The following is a 21,716-nucleotide window of genomic DNA, read 5'->3' on the forward strand; positions in this document are numbered from 1 at the left end:
TCCTTTCCTTTCCTTTCCTTTCCTTTCCTTTCCTTTCCTTTCCTTTCCTTTCCTTTCCTTTCCTTTCCTTTCCTTTCCTTTCCTTTCCTTTCCTTCCCGCCGTCCCGGGACCTGCCGGGACTGCGGGCTCGCTGCGACGCGCAGTGCCCGGATCCCCGAGGAGCTGCATCCCGTGAGGGAGAAGACACCGGGGGAGCTGGGAGTCTGGTGCGCTGGACCTGGAGGGAGCAGGGAGCCGTTCCTGAACCAAAGGCAGGTTTGGAGGGCAGSTTTTCGGTCCTTCCATTCATGCCCTGCACGCAGACCCATCTCCTCTCTCCTCTGGTGCTGGAGGACAGCAGGAAAGCGAGCGCGGCTGCTGCGGCCGCGGGGGCTCCGCGGTCCCCCCGCTGCCCCTCGCTTGGGTGCCCGGCTCAGGGCGCTGCTCCCGGGGCGAGGGCGCCGGGCGCGCACGGAGCCGCTCTTCGCTTCCCCGGGCAGGAGCCGTCGAGCTTGCGAGTCCCCGAGGACGGAGCCAGACACGCGTGTCCCCGAAGCCCTGCCCGAGCCCGGGGCTATGTCCCCGGGTGCCTCAGGGCACCGGCGCCGCACGGGGCTTCTCCCCTCCTCAGTTGGCCTTTCTGGCCCTTGGAGACGGGGAGAGGAGAAGTGGATTCGCCAAGATGCCGCTTCCTTCTCTCTTCCGACGCGGGAAAATCCCACGCCACGTGCGATGAGACACTGCAGAGCCTCCAGGGGAGGTTTCCTCGCCTGCTGCTTACAGGGGAGGAAASCTCGGCAGAAACCCGAGCAGCTCCTGCCCGTCCCTCGCCCCCGGTGCCCGCTCGGGGATTCAGCCTCGGTCATCGGCCTCTTCCCACCGCCTGCACCCGCCTTGCTCCGTGTCCCAGAGCTCCGGGGCTGCCGAGCGCTGGGGCGGCCGCTGGGCCGGGGGCTCCCGGGGGGCCCTGGTTCCCCTCCCGCCCCGCTTCGGGGCTTCAAATAGAGGGGAAAGAGGGAACCGGGAGGCTCTGCCAWCGGGGCCTTCGTTCTCTTATATGTACATATATACGTATCGATATGTATGTGAGCATAATATATATTATATGTACTTATAAACACATGCAAAGTGGATGTGGTTCCTTTTCAGCTGAATATCAACGGATTTTGTTTTCCACTAGATCTCACGTCGAATCGGGAGATGGAGGTTGCTGGTGACTCTGTCCCACTGGGAATCGGTTTCCTCCCCTCCCTTCCCAGTGCCTCCCAGTTCCCATGGGTAAGAGGAGGTGCACTGACATCCCCCTCACCCCAACCCCTTCATAGGTTCACTGCAAACTCGACACCGATCCTCCCCYCCACACATCCCCCCCTCCGCCCCGGCCCGGCGTTTGATTTAACTCCCTCAGTTGTTTGGTTTCTTTTGCCCCCCCTTCCGATCCCCCCGGTCTGAGAAGCCAGGGCCGCGCTGCCCCTCGAGGGGCGCCTTTCCCCCTGCTGCTGAACGGGGGCCGGTGGGGCAGGCGGTGAGGCCGGCTTGTGTTTTGATTAATATGGAAATAAAACGCAGAAATAGCAGCAGTACTTAGCTTCATTGCTTCAGTTTAGAGATTTATTGGCGAAGAGATAAACATTAGTCCGCGGGCGAGCTCAGTAATTCACAGCCTCCATCATTTATTACCAAATGAGCAAATCGTTTTTCTTGAAATCAGCAGAGAGAAAAAGGAACTTTTTCTTTCTTCCTTTTTTTTTTTTTTTCCCTAGTTGTTTGTTTGTTCCCTAGTTTTCCCTGGCATGGGGGCTGTGGCCCAGCTGCTTTGGCCAGGCGTCCACTTGCCAATCAAACTAACGAGTTTATCACAGATCCCTGTCTCTTAAAATGTACATTTCCCGCTCTGCCTTCCCTCTRACTTTCTTTATTATATCTTACCATGAAAATCTGTCTATTCTTTGCAGCCCCCCTTTCCCTCCTGCAGAAGCAGGTACGCAGAGCTTTGGGCTGGAAAGATTTGTCGCAGAATAACACAGTAAAGGTTTGTCACGGGACAACATTGCTCTGCTGCTGGGGAAACAAAGGTCAAGGCTGAGAGGGACCTATAATCTTTTATTAGATGCAGTGGGATTACTTGGGGAAAATGAACCCTCTGGGGGAACGCAAGCSTGTTTGTAGCTCTGGAAAGGAATCAGCAAGCTAAGTGATAACCAAATACTAAAATGTAAGTGGGCATCTTCCACTGGGCTTCTGGTAAATCTAAGCGCGATGCTTTGCGTTTGGTGCCACCGGAGGTGCCCTACCTGAGCTGTCCACATTGTGCTGACAAAACCAATCCAGGACACTCCTATTCTTCTGGATCAGAAGCAGAGTGTGGGTGGGATATCTGACGGCACCCAGTGGTGATAAAGAACTACATTTAGGCAGATTGTTTTCACCTTGTTTATCATTTGCATTCTTTGTTACTTAAGGTAATGAAACTGATTAGAATTGAGAAAGGCTTGTGGGCTGCAGAAATAAAATTGGCAGGAGTTGCTAAACTTACACCATGYCAGAGGGATGATGCAGTTTTTAACAGAGTGTGAGCTATAGGTGCCCTCCCTCTGGCACATCCAATAATTACTGAGTAGAAAACTGACAACACCAGAAGAGTGTGAAAAGAAGAGGCTGCAGTCTGCTTATCCCAAGGAGCCTGTGCTCTCTTCCCCTTCATTCCCCTCTCTAAAGGTTGAAAAAAAAAAAAAAAAAAAAAAAACCATTCTGCTTGATACCACGTTAAAGCGAGCATCTATGCATGGCCATTCCAGCTGCAGGACAATAACCTCAGGCTTGAGGACAAAGCTAGGATCAGTGCTTGAGATTGCATGACCAAAACCTGTGCCTAGTTCTCCAGATTCTCCCAAACTTCTTGCAAGTCTTCAGGATGCAAAAAAAACACAGATGAACATTTTTTTTTCTTTTTTTTTTTYYTTTTTTTTTTTTCTTTCCACATAGTGCTGTTGGTAAGTTCCATGGAAGTTCCCCAAAGTTTTGGGCTTCTGTGTACTTTGACCCATGTGAACAATTTTTATGTTACCTTGCAGAACAGCATTAGAATCTGCCCAATTGGTAGGAAAAAGCACCAACAAGAAGAACTCTGGTGGAATCCTTCTAAGACATATAGAGAGGACTGACAACATGACGACCACAGAGATTTGTACAGGCTCTGTTTCTGATGCCATATAAACTAGGCTAAGCAGCTAAGACTCAGATTTTAAAGTWGAGGTAATGGGAGAGCAGCACCAAACCACAAAAGCTCCTAGTCACAACAGGTAGGAAAAGGAGCAGTTTCAGCAATGTTGTATTGTAATAATATTGTAATGTATATGTATCCCTCAATTGCCACTGAGATCAGGTAGACGAGAAGGAAATTTATTAGTGTCTAAATGTTAGTGCATATGGTTTCAYGATCATTGCCTAGATATTGAATTAYAATGAAGAACAGGCAGTTCCTCAAAAGGAGCTTCCCTTTATTTCTGAGATAAGTCATGTGCAAAGTTTTCAAAGGCAGCTTTAAACATAGGCCAGTCAACCACAGAAAAGGGCAGGACTAGAACTGCTGTTTCTGGCTGCGTGTCCCATTTCCAAGGAACCTTGTCCTATGTCAGTGTTAGAAATTAGGCCATGGTGGTGCTTCTGTCACACCACTGGAAAAATGTGTAGTTCACATTGAAACATTTTACAAATTACTCAAAAAGTTGATGCTTGCGTTATGAAAAAGAAAAAAAAAGTTTTTTTTTTCACAATAACAAATGACTTTTGCAAGCTTTTTTTTCCCTCATTTTAGGTATCCCTCTTAGTTTAATCACTTTATACGCAGTGCCTCTGGCTGTTGTACACCAGGTGCTACTTTGCTGTGTTTTAGCAGCACATCACTACGCAGCTATCTAAAACACTGTGTAATTTCTTCTGCATTTAAAAAAAAATGGAGAAATATTTCAGAATCTGTAAAAAAATATTTTTAGCATAACCTTATTTTTGGTCCAAAGGAATCAAGAGTCATTTGGTGGTCATGGGAAGCCTGTCTGTAAAGTTTCTCCCCAGTACTAACTAGGAAATAGCACCATGGCAAATCTGGGGTAGTTAGTTTTATCATAAAGTCCTGTCACTTTCAAAAGTCTGTCTATTGTGAAGAGGAACGGCACAGTTTCTGCCAGGATATAAGTCTTTTTTATATGATGGAGATAATGTGAGATGCATGAGATTTTCCCCATACTGTGATCACCAAATCTTACTTACTGCTCAGGACTTGCAGATTTCAGTTGAAGACTTGAATTTGGCATACGGGTGTCTTGTGGCATCCACTGCTTCAGAACACACATCACTGAGATGTGGTTGATGAATATAAGAACCCTATGCCTATACATATCCTACTTCTGCATGTTCTTATTCATTCATAAAGTAGGATGGAAACATCTTGCCATTCACCTTTAATGGTAACGCATTTTTCTGAGCTGAACTGTGGTGAAGACTCTGATGTGTCTTGGGCTAAACTTGATGTCGCACATAGTTGACACTAGCAGGCCATGCGTTGCTTTTTTTGCAGCTAAATGAATAAGCCTATCAGCAATACTTTAATTAGGTTTTATTTGTCAGTACTCATTTAGTTCTGGTACGGACCCTTGTGTGCTGTTCTATGAGATGTGATGACCCAACCCCTTCTTCACAGTGCTGCTGCATTTGGGTCCTTGTTGCAAATCCTTTTCAGCCCTGGCCCCTTCCACAGTGCTCTTGGACATAATCTTCATCTCTACCTTCACTGATATAGGGCCATAAGACCATGCTCATGTTCTCCCGCACCCCAGGAATTAGTGATGATTCCTCAGCAGCTTGGCCGCACCTTTTCTTGGTCTCCAACTTTGCAGGCTTTACAGGTTCACCTGCTTAAGCAGATATGTTAGTTAAAGCAAGGACACTGATTTTATAAGTGTTTCAGGAACCAGATGCTCTCATTTCTGAGACCAGGTGCACCAATGTGTGGCTGTATGCAAAATCATGTCTGCCTGTTTCCTCATCACTCTCTGTGTTTGTTGGGTGCACAAAGGTTTTCCAATTCTCAGGATGTTCCAGCATGTCCAAGATTTCCACTTCTGGCTAGGATTATGGACTTCATCCCTACTGGTAAATTAAACAGTGCTACATAATGTTCCCAGGCACTGGAACTCAATTATTTATAGAGTCAAATTGTTACAATGGTTCCTGGCATGATTTGGCTCCAGCAGACTAGCTATCTCCTCAAAATTTCCCCGGCATGGTTTCAGGATAGCATAGGCCAAAGACCAATCCCAGCAGGCAATTTTCGTGCAGCCACACTGTCTGGAAAGCAAGAATTTAATAATGTGGACACAAGCCACTCCATGCCAATTGGCTTCAGAACTAGGGAATTGTCACAGGCAGGTTTTATATAGATGTAGTCCTGAAGTCCTTATCACTTTTGCATCAAGCTTTCTGCTTTGGTTCTTTGTGTCATCTCTCCCCTTCTGTCTCTCTCTAGATTACTAAAACAATATATTTTCTAAATGAAGTGAGACTTTTATCAGCATTATTAACTGACTAAGGTTGCCCATTAGATGATTTTTTTTCCTAATAGTCTTCTCTACCTTTCTATCCTTAGCTTTGCCTAGAAGGCTGGTTTCTTGTACAGGATTAATCTCTCCAACCCTAACAATGAAATTGAAAAGAATATCTATTACTAGGCTTGTGCAATGCACAAGAAATCCTACTTCCATCTTCTGTATGTTTCATGTCAGCATGGGAAAGGTCCTATTTCCCACATGGACTTTTCAGTTCATAGACATATTGCACAGATACAAATAGTCCTCATGGTATTCAAAGGCAAAACTCCCTAAACAATCATCACATCTCCACCAAGGAAAATGGACCCTAGTCAGATCATGCTTTTGCAGTCCCCAAATTTATGAGGAGTTGGGAGAATATGAGAATTGCCCTCTATAGTAAGTGTTACATTGCTGGTGGAAAAAGTGTCCAGCCCCGTAGTTTGAGTGGTACTCTTAGCACTTTTCCCTAAGACCTGTCCCCTCTTCCTCCCAGCCAAGCCTCACTTGGCACCTCTTCCTTCACTTGTTCCAGGATATATCAACTGATCAACACAAAGCAATGCCCCACAGAGAAAATTCCCCCCACACCCTTTTTAATGTGTCTCCTGCATTTCCTCAAAAAAATGCTGGGGCTTTTTCCTTCCACTGGTGCACTTTATGGCTTTGCCAGCACTCCACAGTTTTGAACCACAGCACCTCTGCAGTTCTTGGACCCAAACTGCCAAACTCTGACAAAGGCAAAGCCAGTACTAACTTATTTCCTCCAGTAAGCATCAGCACTGATTGCTTCTTTGGCTATTGCCCACATGGAACGTGCATGAAATCTCTGGGGTAAATCCTCTTTTAACAGTTTCCAGTAACACAGCAGAAGGACAGACCTCCAGACCATCCATCATCAGCACTTCAGCCCCTTCTCTCTTGCTAATGTTGTTACGGGAGTGGCAATATTTGGCCTGCCCCTGTAGGGATCTCAGCCTGTCTGCCATCTTCCAGGGCCCCGTGGTCAGGAAGCTGACCCTTTCTTCGTCATTTTCAAGTTCAGTTGTTTGAATGTCTCCTGCTCATTCCCTCACCTGGCCTCTGGCTCCATCTATCTCTCTCCATGCACAGCCCTCTTCTTCCAGCTGCAGCATCTTCTATTCCAGCCTTCACTGCTGTGGTAGTCTCACCTTGCCATTGCATCTGCTGGACCATCTGTTGAATGATGTGCAATATAAATAATAGTTAGTGACAAATAATAGCTGATGATACCCTCTTAAAATAACATGGTGGCCTTACTGGACATGCTCCACTTCATATTGTCTTCTCATTGCACTCCTTAGATTACAACTATGTGAGAATAATTAAAAGAGTTTAAAGCCCCTGGGCTATTTTATATATATATTTTATATTTTCCTCCAAAATGTATCATTCAATGTACCTCGATCCCTGCTGCAGTACTCCTCTGTGCTTAAGAGAGACCATAAAGCAGACCCTTACTCTTTGCTTCACTGCAGTTTAGTGGTAAGACACCAGATGCAAAGAGTATGTGGCAGTCGGCTTTAGAACCAGTCATACACAGTAACTATTTACACATGGAAATCAACAACTCCTGGTAATATGTGGGAATAACATATTTCTCTACATCCACTTTCCATTGAGCTACAGATATTTTGGCTTGCTCAACCCAGAAAAGCAAATGGGTTTTAATCCTGGTTATAGAGAAAGTGAAAATTATTCTTAGTTCTCCGGTCAATGATATGTCTTTATCTCTGCTGAGACTTTTAGCTTGCCCTTAGACATGGATTGAACTACTAAGGTTTCAGCCAGGAACTTCCAGTAAAGTCAGCTTTGCTCGGAGGCCAATAGTAGGACAGAAGCCTTGCAGCAAGATTAGTTCTCTGTCTCGCCTCTTTCTGGCTACATAGGAATGATGAAAATGAATTGCTCCAAACATAGCTCTGGAGCTAATTGATGGAGCATGCACATGCCAAAGTAATCTTTGAACAGTTGTAATGACCCTAATGCTGAGCATAGCTGAGTGGTATTAGAAAAGCTTTGCTTTTCACTTTCATTTCTGATTGGGTTCCGGGGTGTTCACAAAACTACTGCATTTGACAAAGTGCTTGTTTTATTCTCCAGCTGCTTTGAGCTAACAAGCTGATGATAAATTCCCTTTACAGATGGGATTGTTTGAGGAAAATATGCCTAGCAAGCAGGCTTCCCTTTTAAGCAAAGTTATTTTGGTTTATCCACCTCTTAAGGCATGTGAGCTCCTGAGACTGCTGGGGCAAGGGGAGCTGATGGGCTTGTCTCAGGGAGACCTGGAGTGGGGAAAGTCTTGCTGGAGATGGTCTGTTTGCTAAAGGCAGTATCCAGCTCTGTTCTGCTAGGGATGACCTTGTGCACTGTCAGTGAGGGTGCTCATTTCTGCAGGTTGAAGCTGGCAGGTGCTTCCTAAACACTGCACTTCACCCCAAACCTCCCCAGCTGGGGAGCTGTCTGTGAGAGGGCTGGCCAGCCCCCAGTCAGATCAGCCAGCTCCTGTGGAGATGGTGCAGATCCCCAGCAGCAGGGACCGGAGTGACTCTCACTTTGAAAAGGTGCTTGAAGAGCCCCGTTACCCGGGCTGCCCGGCCACGGCAGCGAGTGAGCGCTCCGGGGACCCTGCACGCTCTGTGCATGTGTGCTGGACAGTGAGGCACCTCTGCGGCCTAGCGCGCTGTATGGGAGGGAGGCACCAGTTTGTTTGGTCGGCTCCTGCTCAGAAAGGCATGGGAATGGTTGGGGTGGTGCAAAATCTCAGTATTACCAGTTCTGTAAACAGATTGCCCTCATCCAGAGATGGAAAAAGAGACACCTAAAGATACTCACTCCCCACAGGCTCATCCACCCAATACAAGCATGTGCAGTGAGTTTCTTTTCACCTTTTTCCCTAAGTGATGGAGCCAGCCCCACGCATTTCAGCGTTATCATAGRCAGCATTTGGCTGGTTTTGATGGGGAGTTGCAGGAAAAAATAACACGCTTGGGTAGGTTAAAACTGGTTAAATCCCACAGGACGTCAGTAGTGTTTTAAAACATATGTGAAGGGGAGGAACCATTTTTCACACATCCTAAAGAATATAGCTGACATATGGACCATTCAAAGCAAATTTTGTTCAGGCCATTGGCCATGCATGAATGGCCTAGCTTATGCAGTGGGCATGCAAGCTAACATGGGGATCTTCTACCAGCAATCGGATTTTCTCAGGTAGCAAGAGCAAGTGCTTTGGCTTGTCTGTGTCTTGCTGCAGACTGTGACCAAAGAGTAACCTTCAGGACTGAACTGCCAAGCAGATTTGTGCCCGTATGACCTAGCCTAGGTCACAGCCATGGCCATGGGGGTGACCCTTGGAGCAGGGACAGCTGGGCTCTCCCTCTGGGCAGGAGGGCATGGTTAGTGGGCCATGRGGTTGAACAAATTCCTCTAGCAACCAAAAGACAGGTCTTTCTCCAGCACTGGGCAGGCACAGGGCAGAGGTGATGGGGACCACAATAGTGGGACGCCTCGCTGGGGACCTCCCTGCCCACTCTGCTAATGACCCCCCTTTCCATCCTCCCACAGGACCCTCCTGGACCTCGAAAGGCGTTTTTCCCCAGTGCTCTAGGGCACTGCCGTAAAACAACAGGTAAACTTCACATCTCTCTTGTCTTCCTGATAAAACAATCTTAAGACCCAGGAGAAACATCTCATAAATCTTTCTGCGCCCTGGAAAAACAAAACAAAACCAACAACAAACTGCAAGGAAGTTCAGGGAAATAAAACACTAAATCTAATTTCTTGCTTTAAAAGTGCTTTACATATATCACCACCAACCAGCATGTAAATTTTAGTCAGCTACTGGACTAGTCTTTTAAAGAAGTTGAAAAATGGCCCTGTGTCCTCAAAGGACACACCTGTTATCTGAAACAGTTTTTAACCAGCTTGTTAAGCAGCTTTGACAGATCAAAGACCCCAGACAATGGGCACAAACTTTAACAATAGTTTAGCCTTGAGCAAAAGCTTCTGTCAAAGCAAGGCTTGTGCCAGTAGTATTATGGCCTGCAATTGAAAATAAATTTTACTTGAATAAGTACCTCAGCCTGATCAGAGGCACTGCCGCCACAGAGACAAAAGCAGTTGGGGATAAGTTATTGACTCCACTGACAGCATGAATGAACTTCATTATGCCAGCCCACTCTTGGTAAATGTGTCAGKTTTTAAACTGAATTAGGTGGCAGGTGCATGGACCATTTTCCTGCCCCCCTTGAGACAGGAGAGGGCCAGTCATCACCTGATTCTGCAGACAAATGTTTAGATTTGTTTTTCATATCACACAGGCGTAAGTGAAAGCATATTTAAATCATAAGGCTTCCTTTAACCCCTCTCCTCTTCTTCTCTCAGTCCTTCCCCCATCATWGGCTCTCTGCATTGTCACCACCTTCCCCTTCACTGCCTCTATTTCAGACATGTTTCTGGTCCCCCTTTCTTTATTTTGTGGGACTTTGCATGATTTCAATGCACAYATTTTCTGAAAGCTATTTCTTGTGTGTGGCAATGGGCTTGATGCAATTCTTCCTGAAGGTGATGGACTTCACCTTAGACTCTCTTACTTCAACAAGATATGGATCAAAGCCCTCCCATAGCAGATGCTGTATGATAGGTATTGATATAAAGACACTGAATTCAGACTTCCAGAATTAGTCTGCAGAAAGGCTTTCCATAATAAAATGACACTTAATCCTTCCAACACTACATTGATAAGCTTCATTGCAATTTCACAAAACCACAAACCAGATCAGAAAAGTGGTGTGAAATATGTAAAAATATATACATACAAAAACACATATAGGCATATGTATGTGTGTTTAAACATTTCACTTGAATTTTAAAATGATAATCTACCATAATAATTTGATGTTTCTCTGCTTTAAGATAAAACTGCAGTTTTAAAGTGCATGATTTATTTATTTCCTGTCTGAAAATTTTTCTCAAAACCACTGTGTTTTATAGTCTGTCAGGGGCTGCAAAGATAATGCAAGATCAGCTGAACTTCTGATACTTTGGATGCCAGCTCTCATTACTTAATCATGAGACATAGGACTATTAAGGCTCTTAAAAATGAAAACCTCGTTCTCTGACCAGAGAGAGAAGAATTGGCATATGCCTTTGGCTGCATGCCTTATTTAAGTTAATGAGCAAGTAAGAATCCTTTTCTCTGTAAATGAGCTGAACACCTTTTATGCTGAAACTTTTTGAATCTCTTGGCTTGCCCCAATTAAAAAGAAGAGCCTTTTTAGGACAACATTTTAAGGATTATGTTTTATCTGTTTGTTTGTTTTGCACTTTATTCACTTAAATGTCTTTAAGAAGTCTGAATCTTTGTAAGTCTGAGCATGTCCTTTTTTTTTTTTGCTTTATGAAATTAAAAGATTTTGTGGTTGCCTACTTAATAGCTTTCACCAGCCTGTGAACTTTGTTAAAAAATATTTAGCACCTTTCTCCAAGGATCTGAAAATGCTGAACAAACAGTAATTAAGCACTGCAACACTCTCATGAGGAAAAAAAAATATTATCCTTGTTTCATCAAACTGAGAACCAGCTCAGACAAGCAGTGACGGGACCTGCCCAATGTCACAAGCACTTTAGGGGCAGATTCACACTCTAGCAGGTGCTTTAATCATTAGATAATGCTGCACTCCCTTAAGAGGACATTGCTGAAGACACACTTGGCTGAGTTCATGGGTGTATTTAGTACACTTGTTAATACTTATGCATCAAGCTCTCCTTTTATCTGRCTCCGACACAAGCTGAGCCACGGAGTCTCATCCATGGACCCACATCAAGATAAAATGATTCTTTTCCCCTTACACAGATCTGGGAACACAAAGTAGGCTTACTCTTTGGGGCTAGCTAAAGACTGCTGTGTGTCAACACACAAAATCATTTCTCACAGTGGTATCACTTGCTGGATATGTTCCTTCCCTCCAACTACAGCAGATGGTGTTTCATAGTTGGTCACAAATGGCTGTCAGCGAGTGTTTGTCTGCCTGCCAGTAACCTGTAGTTTGGGGACTCCCTCGGAGAGTGTACCAGCTCCAGCTCTGCTYGTAGCAGCATCCCAGAAAATGATCCGTCCTTTCTTGTCAGCCACAAAATTAGCCATCTCACTTTCAAACTGTTGACAAGGGGAATATGAAAGAAATCAGRGCTGTGCCAGCCCAGTGATGTTTCTCACGGGCCACTTGCATGCGGCTAGTCCTGAAACGGCAGCAAATATTTACCTCTGCTGGAAGACAGGGGACTGAGCGTGGCCCCCTCCCACAGTGGGTGCTTTGCAGGGCATATCTGCTGCCGGCYTTCCCAAGCCCACTTTAGATTTCCACTAGCTGCCAGGAGGAGATGACCTCTAGTGACATTGGTTGCAGCAGGAAATACCCTCTTGGTGGCTGGAGGGCTCAGTGCTGCAGCCAGTGTCACCGTGGGCTTTGCGAGCGCAGCAAGGAGGCAGCCGGCCAGCTTGGCTCTGCGCTGCGGCCGCGGCCTCGCAGCACAGAGCAGGAGGGAAGCAGGAAGTGGGAGGTGGAAGCAGCAGAGGTCAAGTACGCACCTCGGTCCCCGTCGCTGGAGAGGGCAAAAACAACTATGGGAGCTTTCTAGCAGCTCGTGGCAGGAGCCGTTACCTTACTGGCACACACTGTTATTTCAAGCACACACGGCTTCAAGCCCAGATGATTTATTTCTACAGAAATGTTAAAGATGAGGCCACGCCACAGTGCCAAAAGCTCTCCATGGCAGCCATTTCGTAGCCTCCTGCTTGTAGAACAATTTCTATTGATGCCCTCAAGTAGGTGCTGTGCTGGTGTGAGCTGAGCTGGCCTCACGTCGCACCTGGCATAGGTGGGCACAGCAGTGCTCTCCAGCCACATCGTCTGGTGGCAGAAGGGATGTGTCCAGGGCTCCGTTCTGGGGCCAGCCGGCTGCACATTACTCATGACCGGTGGGTGGCATTGGCATTGGCAGGGTCCTGTGAGCTTTCCCTGGTCTTYATCACCTGCGTGCAGAGGGAAGCTGATATATAGCATTCCCACGGGGCAAAAACCCTACAGAAATGAGGATAAAGACAGAGAGGATGATGCTAGTTGTTAAAAACAGTAATTCTGCTTTTATACCCTATCTCATGACAGTTTCTGCTGTGATAGGTAAACCCTGGAAATGTTCACAGTCCCCCCTCACACTTTGGGACTCTATGCTAGAGGACATCTAGCTCTTTTCTCCCCAGGCCTCCAGGCAGACTATTTCCACTGATCTTGCAGACAGTCTCCAGCAGAGGCAGCTGAACACCTCATGGGGAGGACAGYGCTGCTCTTGCTCTGACTGGCTAAGAGAGACCTGGAGATGATCCATCTCCACCTTCACACATTTCTAACATTGCACAATTCATTTTCGTCATAGATCTAATATCTGCTAGGAAAAAAGTAGAGAGAATATTATTATTAATAATAATAATAATGATTAAAAAGAACTGGAAGAGAATAACACCTGAAATTAAGTATCATAATAAAGGCTGATTCACTCAGCTTTCGACTTCATTATTTTGATGTTGATTTCACTCTAAAAATATAACCACTGAACACATACCAAATTATTTGCTTAATAAATAGGGCTAAAGTGAAACACTTAGACTTTGCTGAAATGAAGCCTTCTAGTCTGCTAATACAGTGTTGCAATAAACATTTTTTGGTAAGGTAGGTTTCTCCCTGTAGATCAGGATATCTCCCTGCAGATCAATTTCTTTTTTCCCCAGTGTGAAAGATTTGATAACCCTTTTAATAWTTTTTTTATTATTATTATTATTATTTGATAAATAAAACTGATAAATACTTTTTATCAGACTATTTTGATTCACTTTCTGGAATAYGTATAAATAAAATCTACACAGTAATGACAGCAGTGGCTATACAGAAAAATAATGATGYTGAAATTTTGCTGGAATCAGGATTGTAATAATATGTCAATTATTTGAACAGAACAGGATAAAGAGGATTTTTAAAGACTGTTGAGGCTGGAATGTATAAGCAAACCAATCAAGTTTCTAATCACAATCTTGTTGTGGCCCATCTATAATTATATAGCAGTTTTCCCCTAAGTTTTAGTACTGACTTTTCCTTTTATTTTTCCTATATTAATAAATCAGTTTCTACTCTTCCATTTTGATTCTAAAGATAGCTCTGAGAAAAACAGAGGTTAATTTTGTGCATGTACTGGTCCTATGAATGTCTTGTTCACAACCCTTGACCACTTAGAGATAAGTTATCAATATGTCCAATGCCTGCAGTTTAATTTTTTAGGAGCAAATGGGAGCTATTACACAGCATGCAGAGAAGTGATTTCTCAGATAGCCTAGCTTTAGGAAAAGAGACGTAAGGAACCCAACAACCAGAGCACAGCATCTTCCCAGCGGGGGCTGTCCCTTCCTGGAGAGCTCTATGGACACAGGCCTTGCTCTGCTGATGTCTCCAGGACATACCACCAGCCTTTAATTTTCCCCATAATAGAAAAATGGGGAGAGTAAATTAAACAAGTGTCTAAAATGTTAGAGAACAAAAGTGGCCAGATGTATTTAGATCTTCCTAAACTGCCCCTTTCAGCCTCGGTGGGTAAAGCGTTGGTGCTTGGAGAAAAGTGTTCCACTAAATTGGTATCTTCAGTCTGATTTTCCTCTGTTGGTGTGGCYAAGACCTTTGGCACTGAGGGACAGCATACTGCTGTGTACTTCAGGGCTGAGTCTGTAATCGGCCAGTCTAGCATTTCCACCAACGAGCTCTTCTTTAGTCAGAAATAAAAAGGTGTCACTTTAYAATATTGAGGAGGTCCATTTCATGGCCCATTACTGAGGCCATCTTAAACAGCATTTGCCATCAGCTAGAGTTGACTTCTCTAACCAAACCAGAAGCATACACGATGTTTCAGATGCCACTCATTTAATTAAGAGAGCTACCATGCACTGGAAAGCTAGCATGTCTGCTCAACCTCTCCTTGATAGTCCAATGCAGTATTGGGAGCAGAGCAAGGCAAGCTCTTGCCTTGCTGTCATGCAAAATGAATAATGGGCTGCTCCAGGGCTCTGAAGGAACGGATGGATCTGTGGGCTTACATGCATCAGGAAGTCTGGTTACACCGCATCTGAGCATCTGGCTCATATTGGGCACCTGAGCATTCGAGCATCTGTCTCAGACTGGCAATGGTGGATGCACAGGATGAACAAGTGTGTGGCTGTCCCCTGGATTTGACTGGGACTAGAAGAGGACAAAACAAATTAYTTTTGGAATATTATATCTAATTTGTGAATTTTCCTATTGTTCTGTAAGATGAATATTTAAAATCTAGTTTTCTCTCCTTCCAGTATCTACTTTTCATATGCATCTCCATTCCTTTTAATTTCTTTTGCTTGTTCTACTGGGTTTGCTGCCTTTAGACCAGCTGGAAAAAGATCTTTGCTTGGGAATTTCATTAGCTGTTTGATAAAGTTGTCAAGGAAAAATACTGGTTCTCTGCCATATGGAAGCATTTATTCACTATGAACTATGTAAATTAGGTTACATCCTTGATGGCAGCTGTGTAAATTAGCATATCTTGATCTCCTGCTTGCTAGAAGTTCACCCAAAGTTTGTCTTTTTTTTTTTTTTCTTCGCCTTCCTAGGGCACATACATTTGAGGCCTTCACAAAACCCCGCAACCTGACTAGCTCTGCCTCAGATCCCCACAACCGTCCCTTTGGGGATTAGGAATTCCACACAGCATTTGTACTCTGTCGGGGTCTCTCTCTGGCTAACGAACTCAGCAGGGCTAAGGAGATTAACAGGAACCCCTTTTGGGACTGAGGAGAACTGCTTCACAACATGTTTTAAATGTTGGCTGGACTCGCTACGAGGTTTAGAAGCTCTGCAAGAGTCCTCAAGTTAATTAGGTGAACTTGCCAAGGCCTGTCAGACACTTGGTGATCTGCATTGGATCCTTCAGACTTTTGGCAAAGCTTAGGAGACAGCGACATGCCAACGAAAGGCTCTGGCTGTGCTAAGTAACCATGAGTACATTCCCCCAGAGTTGCCACAATTTCTTGGAAATAGCAAAAGGTAACAGCCATTTAAGAGCTTCATAGCAAAACAGGCCTGATGTTTCCAGCCATCCCTGAAATTTGACAAAAAAAAAAAAAAAAAAGAAAAAAAAAGAAGAAAAAAACAAGGAAAGGACAAAACATCAAGTATTCAAACTACCCCATTTTTCCAACCTCTCTCTCTTAGATTTTGTGGAGTAATTACTATTGGTTAAAATGGTTGAAAGAGCAGTCTCTTGTACCCTGAGCTGACATATTTAGAGAATATTAGAGAATAATGATGGAATACTGAATTTACATCTTGAAAATTCTTAGAATGAGGGTTTTACAGGCATTGGACTTTAGAGCATAAAACAGTAGTCATCTACATCATTATCACCCATTGTCCTCAATATAACATTGTTGATAATTTCTAAATCAGGGGAAATAYAGATACTTCTGAGATAGCATGTGCTCAGTTTTTCAGCAGTGTTGTCTTTTCATTAAAAAAAGAAAAAGAAAGACTTTCTTATCTGCAAGACAAAATAATCTCAGAAGCACCTGCTGGATGCTGTTGATAACGGCAGTAGGGCTTCTAAGGAAAGACATTTTGCAGAGGAGACATGAAAGTGAGATATTAAGTCATTTATTATCTTTAGTTATAATCCTGCTTACAGAAAGAAAGAGCAATSATGTTCCTTTTGTAGCTAAGTTTTAAATTGCTCTGGTGGTTTTGCCCTTGCATACAGCAAACAAAGGCTGTCAATTTGGTGGAGACAGTAGAGTAGTAGAAGGGGTCTCATAGTGCCCATATGAGACACCTTGGCTTTTGTCAGCTCAGTTAGAGCATGCTAGTTAAGGATGCTCAGTATAAGAATATGCATCTTTCCTCCCTCTGTGAAGATTTCCTCCTCCCTGATGCCCAGTCTCTTTGAATCCTCTTGTCTAGCCACTCTTCCTTCATTGCTTGCAGCTCYTCAGCTTAATGGTACAACTGCAGGGGAAACTGCCCTCTCTCAGACTCTCTATCACTTTTAATTGATGGCCTGTCTATGGCGAATGACTCCTTAGTTTGGTATAAAACAACAGTGCCAATGAACATGAATACTGATACCTAGTGGTGTCACAGAATAGAAGTTAATGAGTTTGGGGATATTCTAATATAGAGTAGAAACAGTAGCTTCTGAAATTTCTTTGTGCAGCTACTGAGGACTGATTAGTTTAAATATTAATTAAAATGTTAAATATGACTCATCAACAATGCCATTTTTTTCAGCTTTCAGCTTTAGAGAATGTTTATGTACTCATCTAAACTCTTGCTTAAATACTTGCTTATTGCAGATCAGGACAGCACTTAAGCCTGCAATTAACTTCACATATATATCAAAATATTCTTCCAAATACCAATGTCTTTCTAATTGGTACTTTAATTTATATTTCATGCCATTTTTTTCCACTGTTATTGCTAAAAAAAAAAAATTAAGGATCTGTAGAAATGGGAATATTAAAATAAAGATTTTGTGAGCCTCTTTTCTTTCTAGATAAAAAAACCTAAGTCTCCTTTTATTAGCACCAAAAGCCAGATGTTCTTTGCTGAGTTTAAGTACCCTAAGTTATAACTATTCACTGACATTTAATGCTGGGAAGAGCAATCAAGTAATTCACAAGGTTTGATCTTTTTTTTTTTTTTTTTTGCATTAAACATAAAACAGTTTGCTGTCTTGGAAATAACAATTTGTATGGTGGTTAGAATCAATAAAGTGAAAGACATTCTGGAAAGCATTTACAGGAGTTTCTCACCTATAAACCACTCTCACAGAGGCAGCTGGGGATTCCTAAAATAAACTTCTCTGAATTACACTATTAAATGAAAGTCAATTAAATGTAGTGGTACATTGTGATTCTAGACTATGCTATTTCACAAATTATGGTATAACAATACTACTATATAAAATTGTTTTCAGAAGGCATACCCAGGAGTCCAGCCTTGGAGGGYTGGGACAGCCTTTTATTTTCCCACTCAACTCACATGGGGTTAGCAACAAGAAAGAAGAGCTCCGGGAGATCTCCCTGTTTTTCTTCTTCCTTGCCCCTAACAAATATTCCACTATCCAAGAAGCAAAGCACAGCATTAACATTAGCCCAGCTGTATGAGCTGGTATGAAAGAAGAGAAGTCATGGCCCAAATCCTTATCTACCTCCTTGCAAGATGGTAGGATGCAAAATTGCCAGTGTTTGATGGAGGTCAGAAGCCAGACCACAGTTGCCAAGGTCTTTACAATACAATGCAGTGCAAAAACTATATCCAATAAAGAGTGTAGCTGACTTATGAGTCCATCATGTAACTTTCTTGCTTCTGCTGGGCATGTGATAATGGTAGTATGGGAAAAAGAAATTGGGGAAAACTAGGCTTGATGAAATAAATCTCAACTGCATCCCACACTTCTGGTGAACCAGAGAAATATGAAATCACAATTTTGCTGGAAAATATTAAAAATCAAACTCTTCTGCAATGAAGCATTGAAAAAAAAATTGTGGGAGTGGGGCAGAGTATACTAAGAAGGTGTAAAATTTGATTTCTGTTCACATACAAATTACAAGTGTAAAAATATGCGAACTTTGTTTTCGTCAAAAATATGACCAGTAATAACAGTGTGACCAGCACATTTTAAGAAAAACCCAAATAGAAACTAACAATAATAATATTCCAAATTTGGCAGGTTTGAATTTCTGCTGAAATGACTTTCTACAACACACATGTTAATATGCAAGGGTGTTTATGTGTGTAGACAGGCATGTGCATGGGAATGCATTCAGACTTCCACACAGATGGGCATCAAATTTTGTGGGGAAATAACCCATCCATTGAAGATGAAGCAATACTTCATCCATAGGCATTGTCAGTTCCCTGTCCAAGGCTATCTGCTTCTCACCAGGGTTTATCAGCAGTGTCTCAAGCAAAACCATGAAGGTGGCACTGAACTGTATCTTTCTGGTAGAAGTCTCTTCTGGTACATTTTTCTACCTCTGGAAATGGGTTTTATTCTCTAAAGAAAACAGTCATTTGGGACCTTGAGGACTTCACAAATCAATTTTTTGAAGATATACTGACTCATTTCTCTCTTATATGAGATAGCAATAGACAGGCATCCTGCTTTGTCAAGATCATTTTCCCATTATTGCAAGCCCCCTCCCTTGTCCCTGTATGATCTAACTACTCGTGCCACTGCCTGTTAAAACGGGAGATCCTCTTGGAAGCCTAGCAGGTCACTTCACAGGCAGCCATGTAGAGCAGACAGAGGGGTGCTAGAGTGGGACACATCATTTAGTGCAGCATTTAGCTCGCTGCATCTGAGTGGCTTCATAGTTAAAGCTCTTCAAGGGTGTCAGGGAATAACAGCAAGCAAGAATCTGCCTCTTCCTGGCTTCATGGAAGCATAGGGTCCCTCAGCTCCAGGAAGGCAGGGAGATTCTTGCTGATCAGGAAGCATCTTTCACCGTGAAGATTTTGGTGAGTGGTGTGTATGTAGGTAGAGTGTGCYGTGGGAGATTACTGCAGGCTGATATGAGAGATGATATCAGAGATTAGTTAACCGTATGGGCTGAGTCCCAGGGGAGGTGTGTGAAATGAATCAGATTAAACAAAATTGATAATGTGAATACTTAATCAAACAGACAAAGGTAGTCTGCACAGCTAATTAGGGGCAAATAGAGCGTCCCTCTTGTACCTCATTTAACTGACAAATTGTGCAGACAGTTTTAATGGGAGTCTGTTTAGCAAAGAGAAGGCTGTACAGTTGACAGCTTGGCAAAATGTGGTTTCTGTAACACCACATGATGCTTATGGAAATTAGCCTGGTGCAGCTGAGCTCTGAGTAGGTGAGAGATGCTCAAACTCCAGTAAAACGTTAAAATGGACCTTTTACAGACCTCTGTTCCTGACTTCTTAAAGGGGCCAAACTGATTTTCTGTAAGTTGAAAAGGAACACTTTTGAAGAGACTGAAAGGGTTATCACAATACCTAGAAGAAAGGCACTTATAGCTAAGATGACAGATATAAAATTCAAACTACAAACTACATCACATTACCTTATTAGAATTTTCTATCTGGATTCTTTGTGAAATCAAAGTCATTTTTACAGCCTCTTGGTAGGTAGATAAATATGAATTGCTGACAGCATTTCATACATGAGGATAACTACCATGCAAAATGATCAGCGAATTCCTGCAATATGAACCAAATACAGAGCCAAACCAAAGACTCAGCAGTTAGTAGAGTCTTCTGCCACAGCCTGACTTGTGATCCAGTATGCTCTCTACTGCACTGCAGAGCAGGTCTCTTGACAAATGAAGATATCCAGCCACTTACACCCTGAAGAACACAGACATTAAGCTTTTCTTCATTTTCTGGTAGCACCTTCTTCTGTATCCATCTCATATCCTTCTCCAAAATAACCATCCTCCTCACTTTGTTTCCTCCAGAAGTCCAGAGCACCTAGCCCTCACCCAGAAAAAGATGAACATGTTGAGATATGTTGTTAATTCCAATGGGACGTTATAAACTRCATAAGAGAGTGAGGCCTTCAGAAAAGTGAGAGAAGTGCCCAACCCTGTTTRCTTCTTAGTGGACTTAACCAATTAGATGCCGCTGTTGCATTGACATAGTAAAACAAAGTACCATTAAACAAGGGCTCTACAGGCAGAGGGAGCACAGCTATACCCTTAAATTTCTAAGACAGTTTTCAGATTTCTTCTCATATGTTGTGTCTCTGTCCACCTAGAAGATACAATTTCTAGCATGCTAACAAGCTGGCAAGTAGTTTTGAGAAAATATTTCTGACTTAGTTCTACACAGAAGACTGTTTTACCTTGCACTGAATACATCAGAAGCAACGAGAGGCTCTCTAAGATAGGCTAAGTAGAATGAAAGTTTTGCTGAGAACCCAAGTTCAAGTCATTACCTGGGATGAGGCATCCTCTGTGCGAAAACAGTAAGTCCTGCCATAAAAAAGAATATGTTTCTGACATAAATTGTTATAAGAAATAGAATGCCTCTTCAYTGAAGAGTATTGATAAGATATTTCAATCCACAAAACCCATTAAGTCTTTCACTTTACTTCACTAACAACTAACATCACAGGAACTGGTTTATGTATGTGAGCTTACCCATGAGTGTGCACATCTGTGTTTGAATGTCTGTATGCACATGCATGCTACATTCAGTCAGACAACCTATAAATTTGGATCATAAAACCATCATTCCGCAGTGCTTAGAGAGACAGAAGTCTGAGGCTGTAGTGTAGAATGTTTTTCCACATGATCTTGGCTGTTTCACTTAACTCTTCTGCATCTCAGTCTCTACAACTGCAAGGTGCATGACTGCAAGGTACCTGACTGCTGCCTCAGAGCACTGTTATGAAAGGAGAGCAATCCATGCCAAGATTCTTGGCATGGTAGTGGTGAAGCACAGGATCTGGTATAGGTCAAATCCTTAGCTAATGAAAACTGGAATAATGCTGTCAAAATTGCATATTGAAAGCAACCAGGAAAGTGCAAAGCTTGGAAAATTTGTGGCTTCTACTTTTGTTGCTCATTTAGGAAACACATTAGCTTCTCTTCCAGTTCAGTGACACTTATCTCCTCACTAATACAAGAACTTCAGCAGAAAAAAAAATAGAGTACCATAATTTCCACAATAACATGAAGTGTAGCCACATTTGACATCTGATTTAAGCTTAAACATCATCCAGGGTTGAAATGCATAAGTTTATGATGGAACATAAAGATGGTAAACATATACCCTGAACTGAACATTTCAGCAGTGAAGTGTATTATATGTGTAATAAAGCTGCAAAGGAAATGAGCTGCCTGGAGCTAACACTTCAGCTAAATTCACTTGTGGATCTCTCCTTGTGGAGCTCTGTCCTTGCAAGCAAATTCTTTAATATGGAATTTACAGAGAAACTAATTAAAAAGTGAGAAATAATGGAAATTATTTAATCAAACCAATACTACATGGCAGTTACAAACTATAAAATTTGATTATTCTATA

The 21,716-nt window shown here is 43.1% G+C and overlaps 1 protein-coding gene across 1 annotated transcript in view; it reads left to right on the forward strand.

Annotated features, from left to right (window-relative positions):
* IFNGR1 (interferon gamma receptor 1) overlaps positions 1–21,716 on the forward strand; it is a 119,668-nt gene that overhangs the window by 1,052 nt on the left and 96,900 nt on the right. The window contains exon 2 of the mRNA XM_026048195.1: positions 1,161–1,258. Within this exon, the coding sequence (XP_025903980.1) occupies positions 1,161–1,258 (98 nt within the window). The remainder of the gene's footprint in view (positions 1–1,160; positions 1,259–21,716) is intronic.

This window comes from Nothoprocta perdicaria, unplaced genomic scaffold (assembly GCF_003342845.1).
Source record: "Nothoprocta perdicaria isolate Ctin4 unplaced genomic scaffold, notPer1 scaffold_52, whole genome shotgun sequence".
In the NCBI taxonomy this organism is placed as follows: domain Eukaryota; kingdom Metazoa; phylum Chordata; class Aves; order Tinamiformes; family Tinamidae; genus Nothoprocta; species Nothoprocta perdicaria.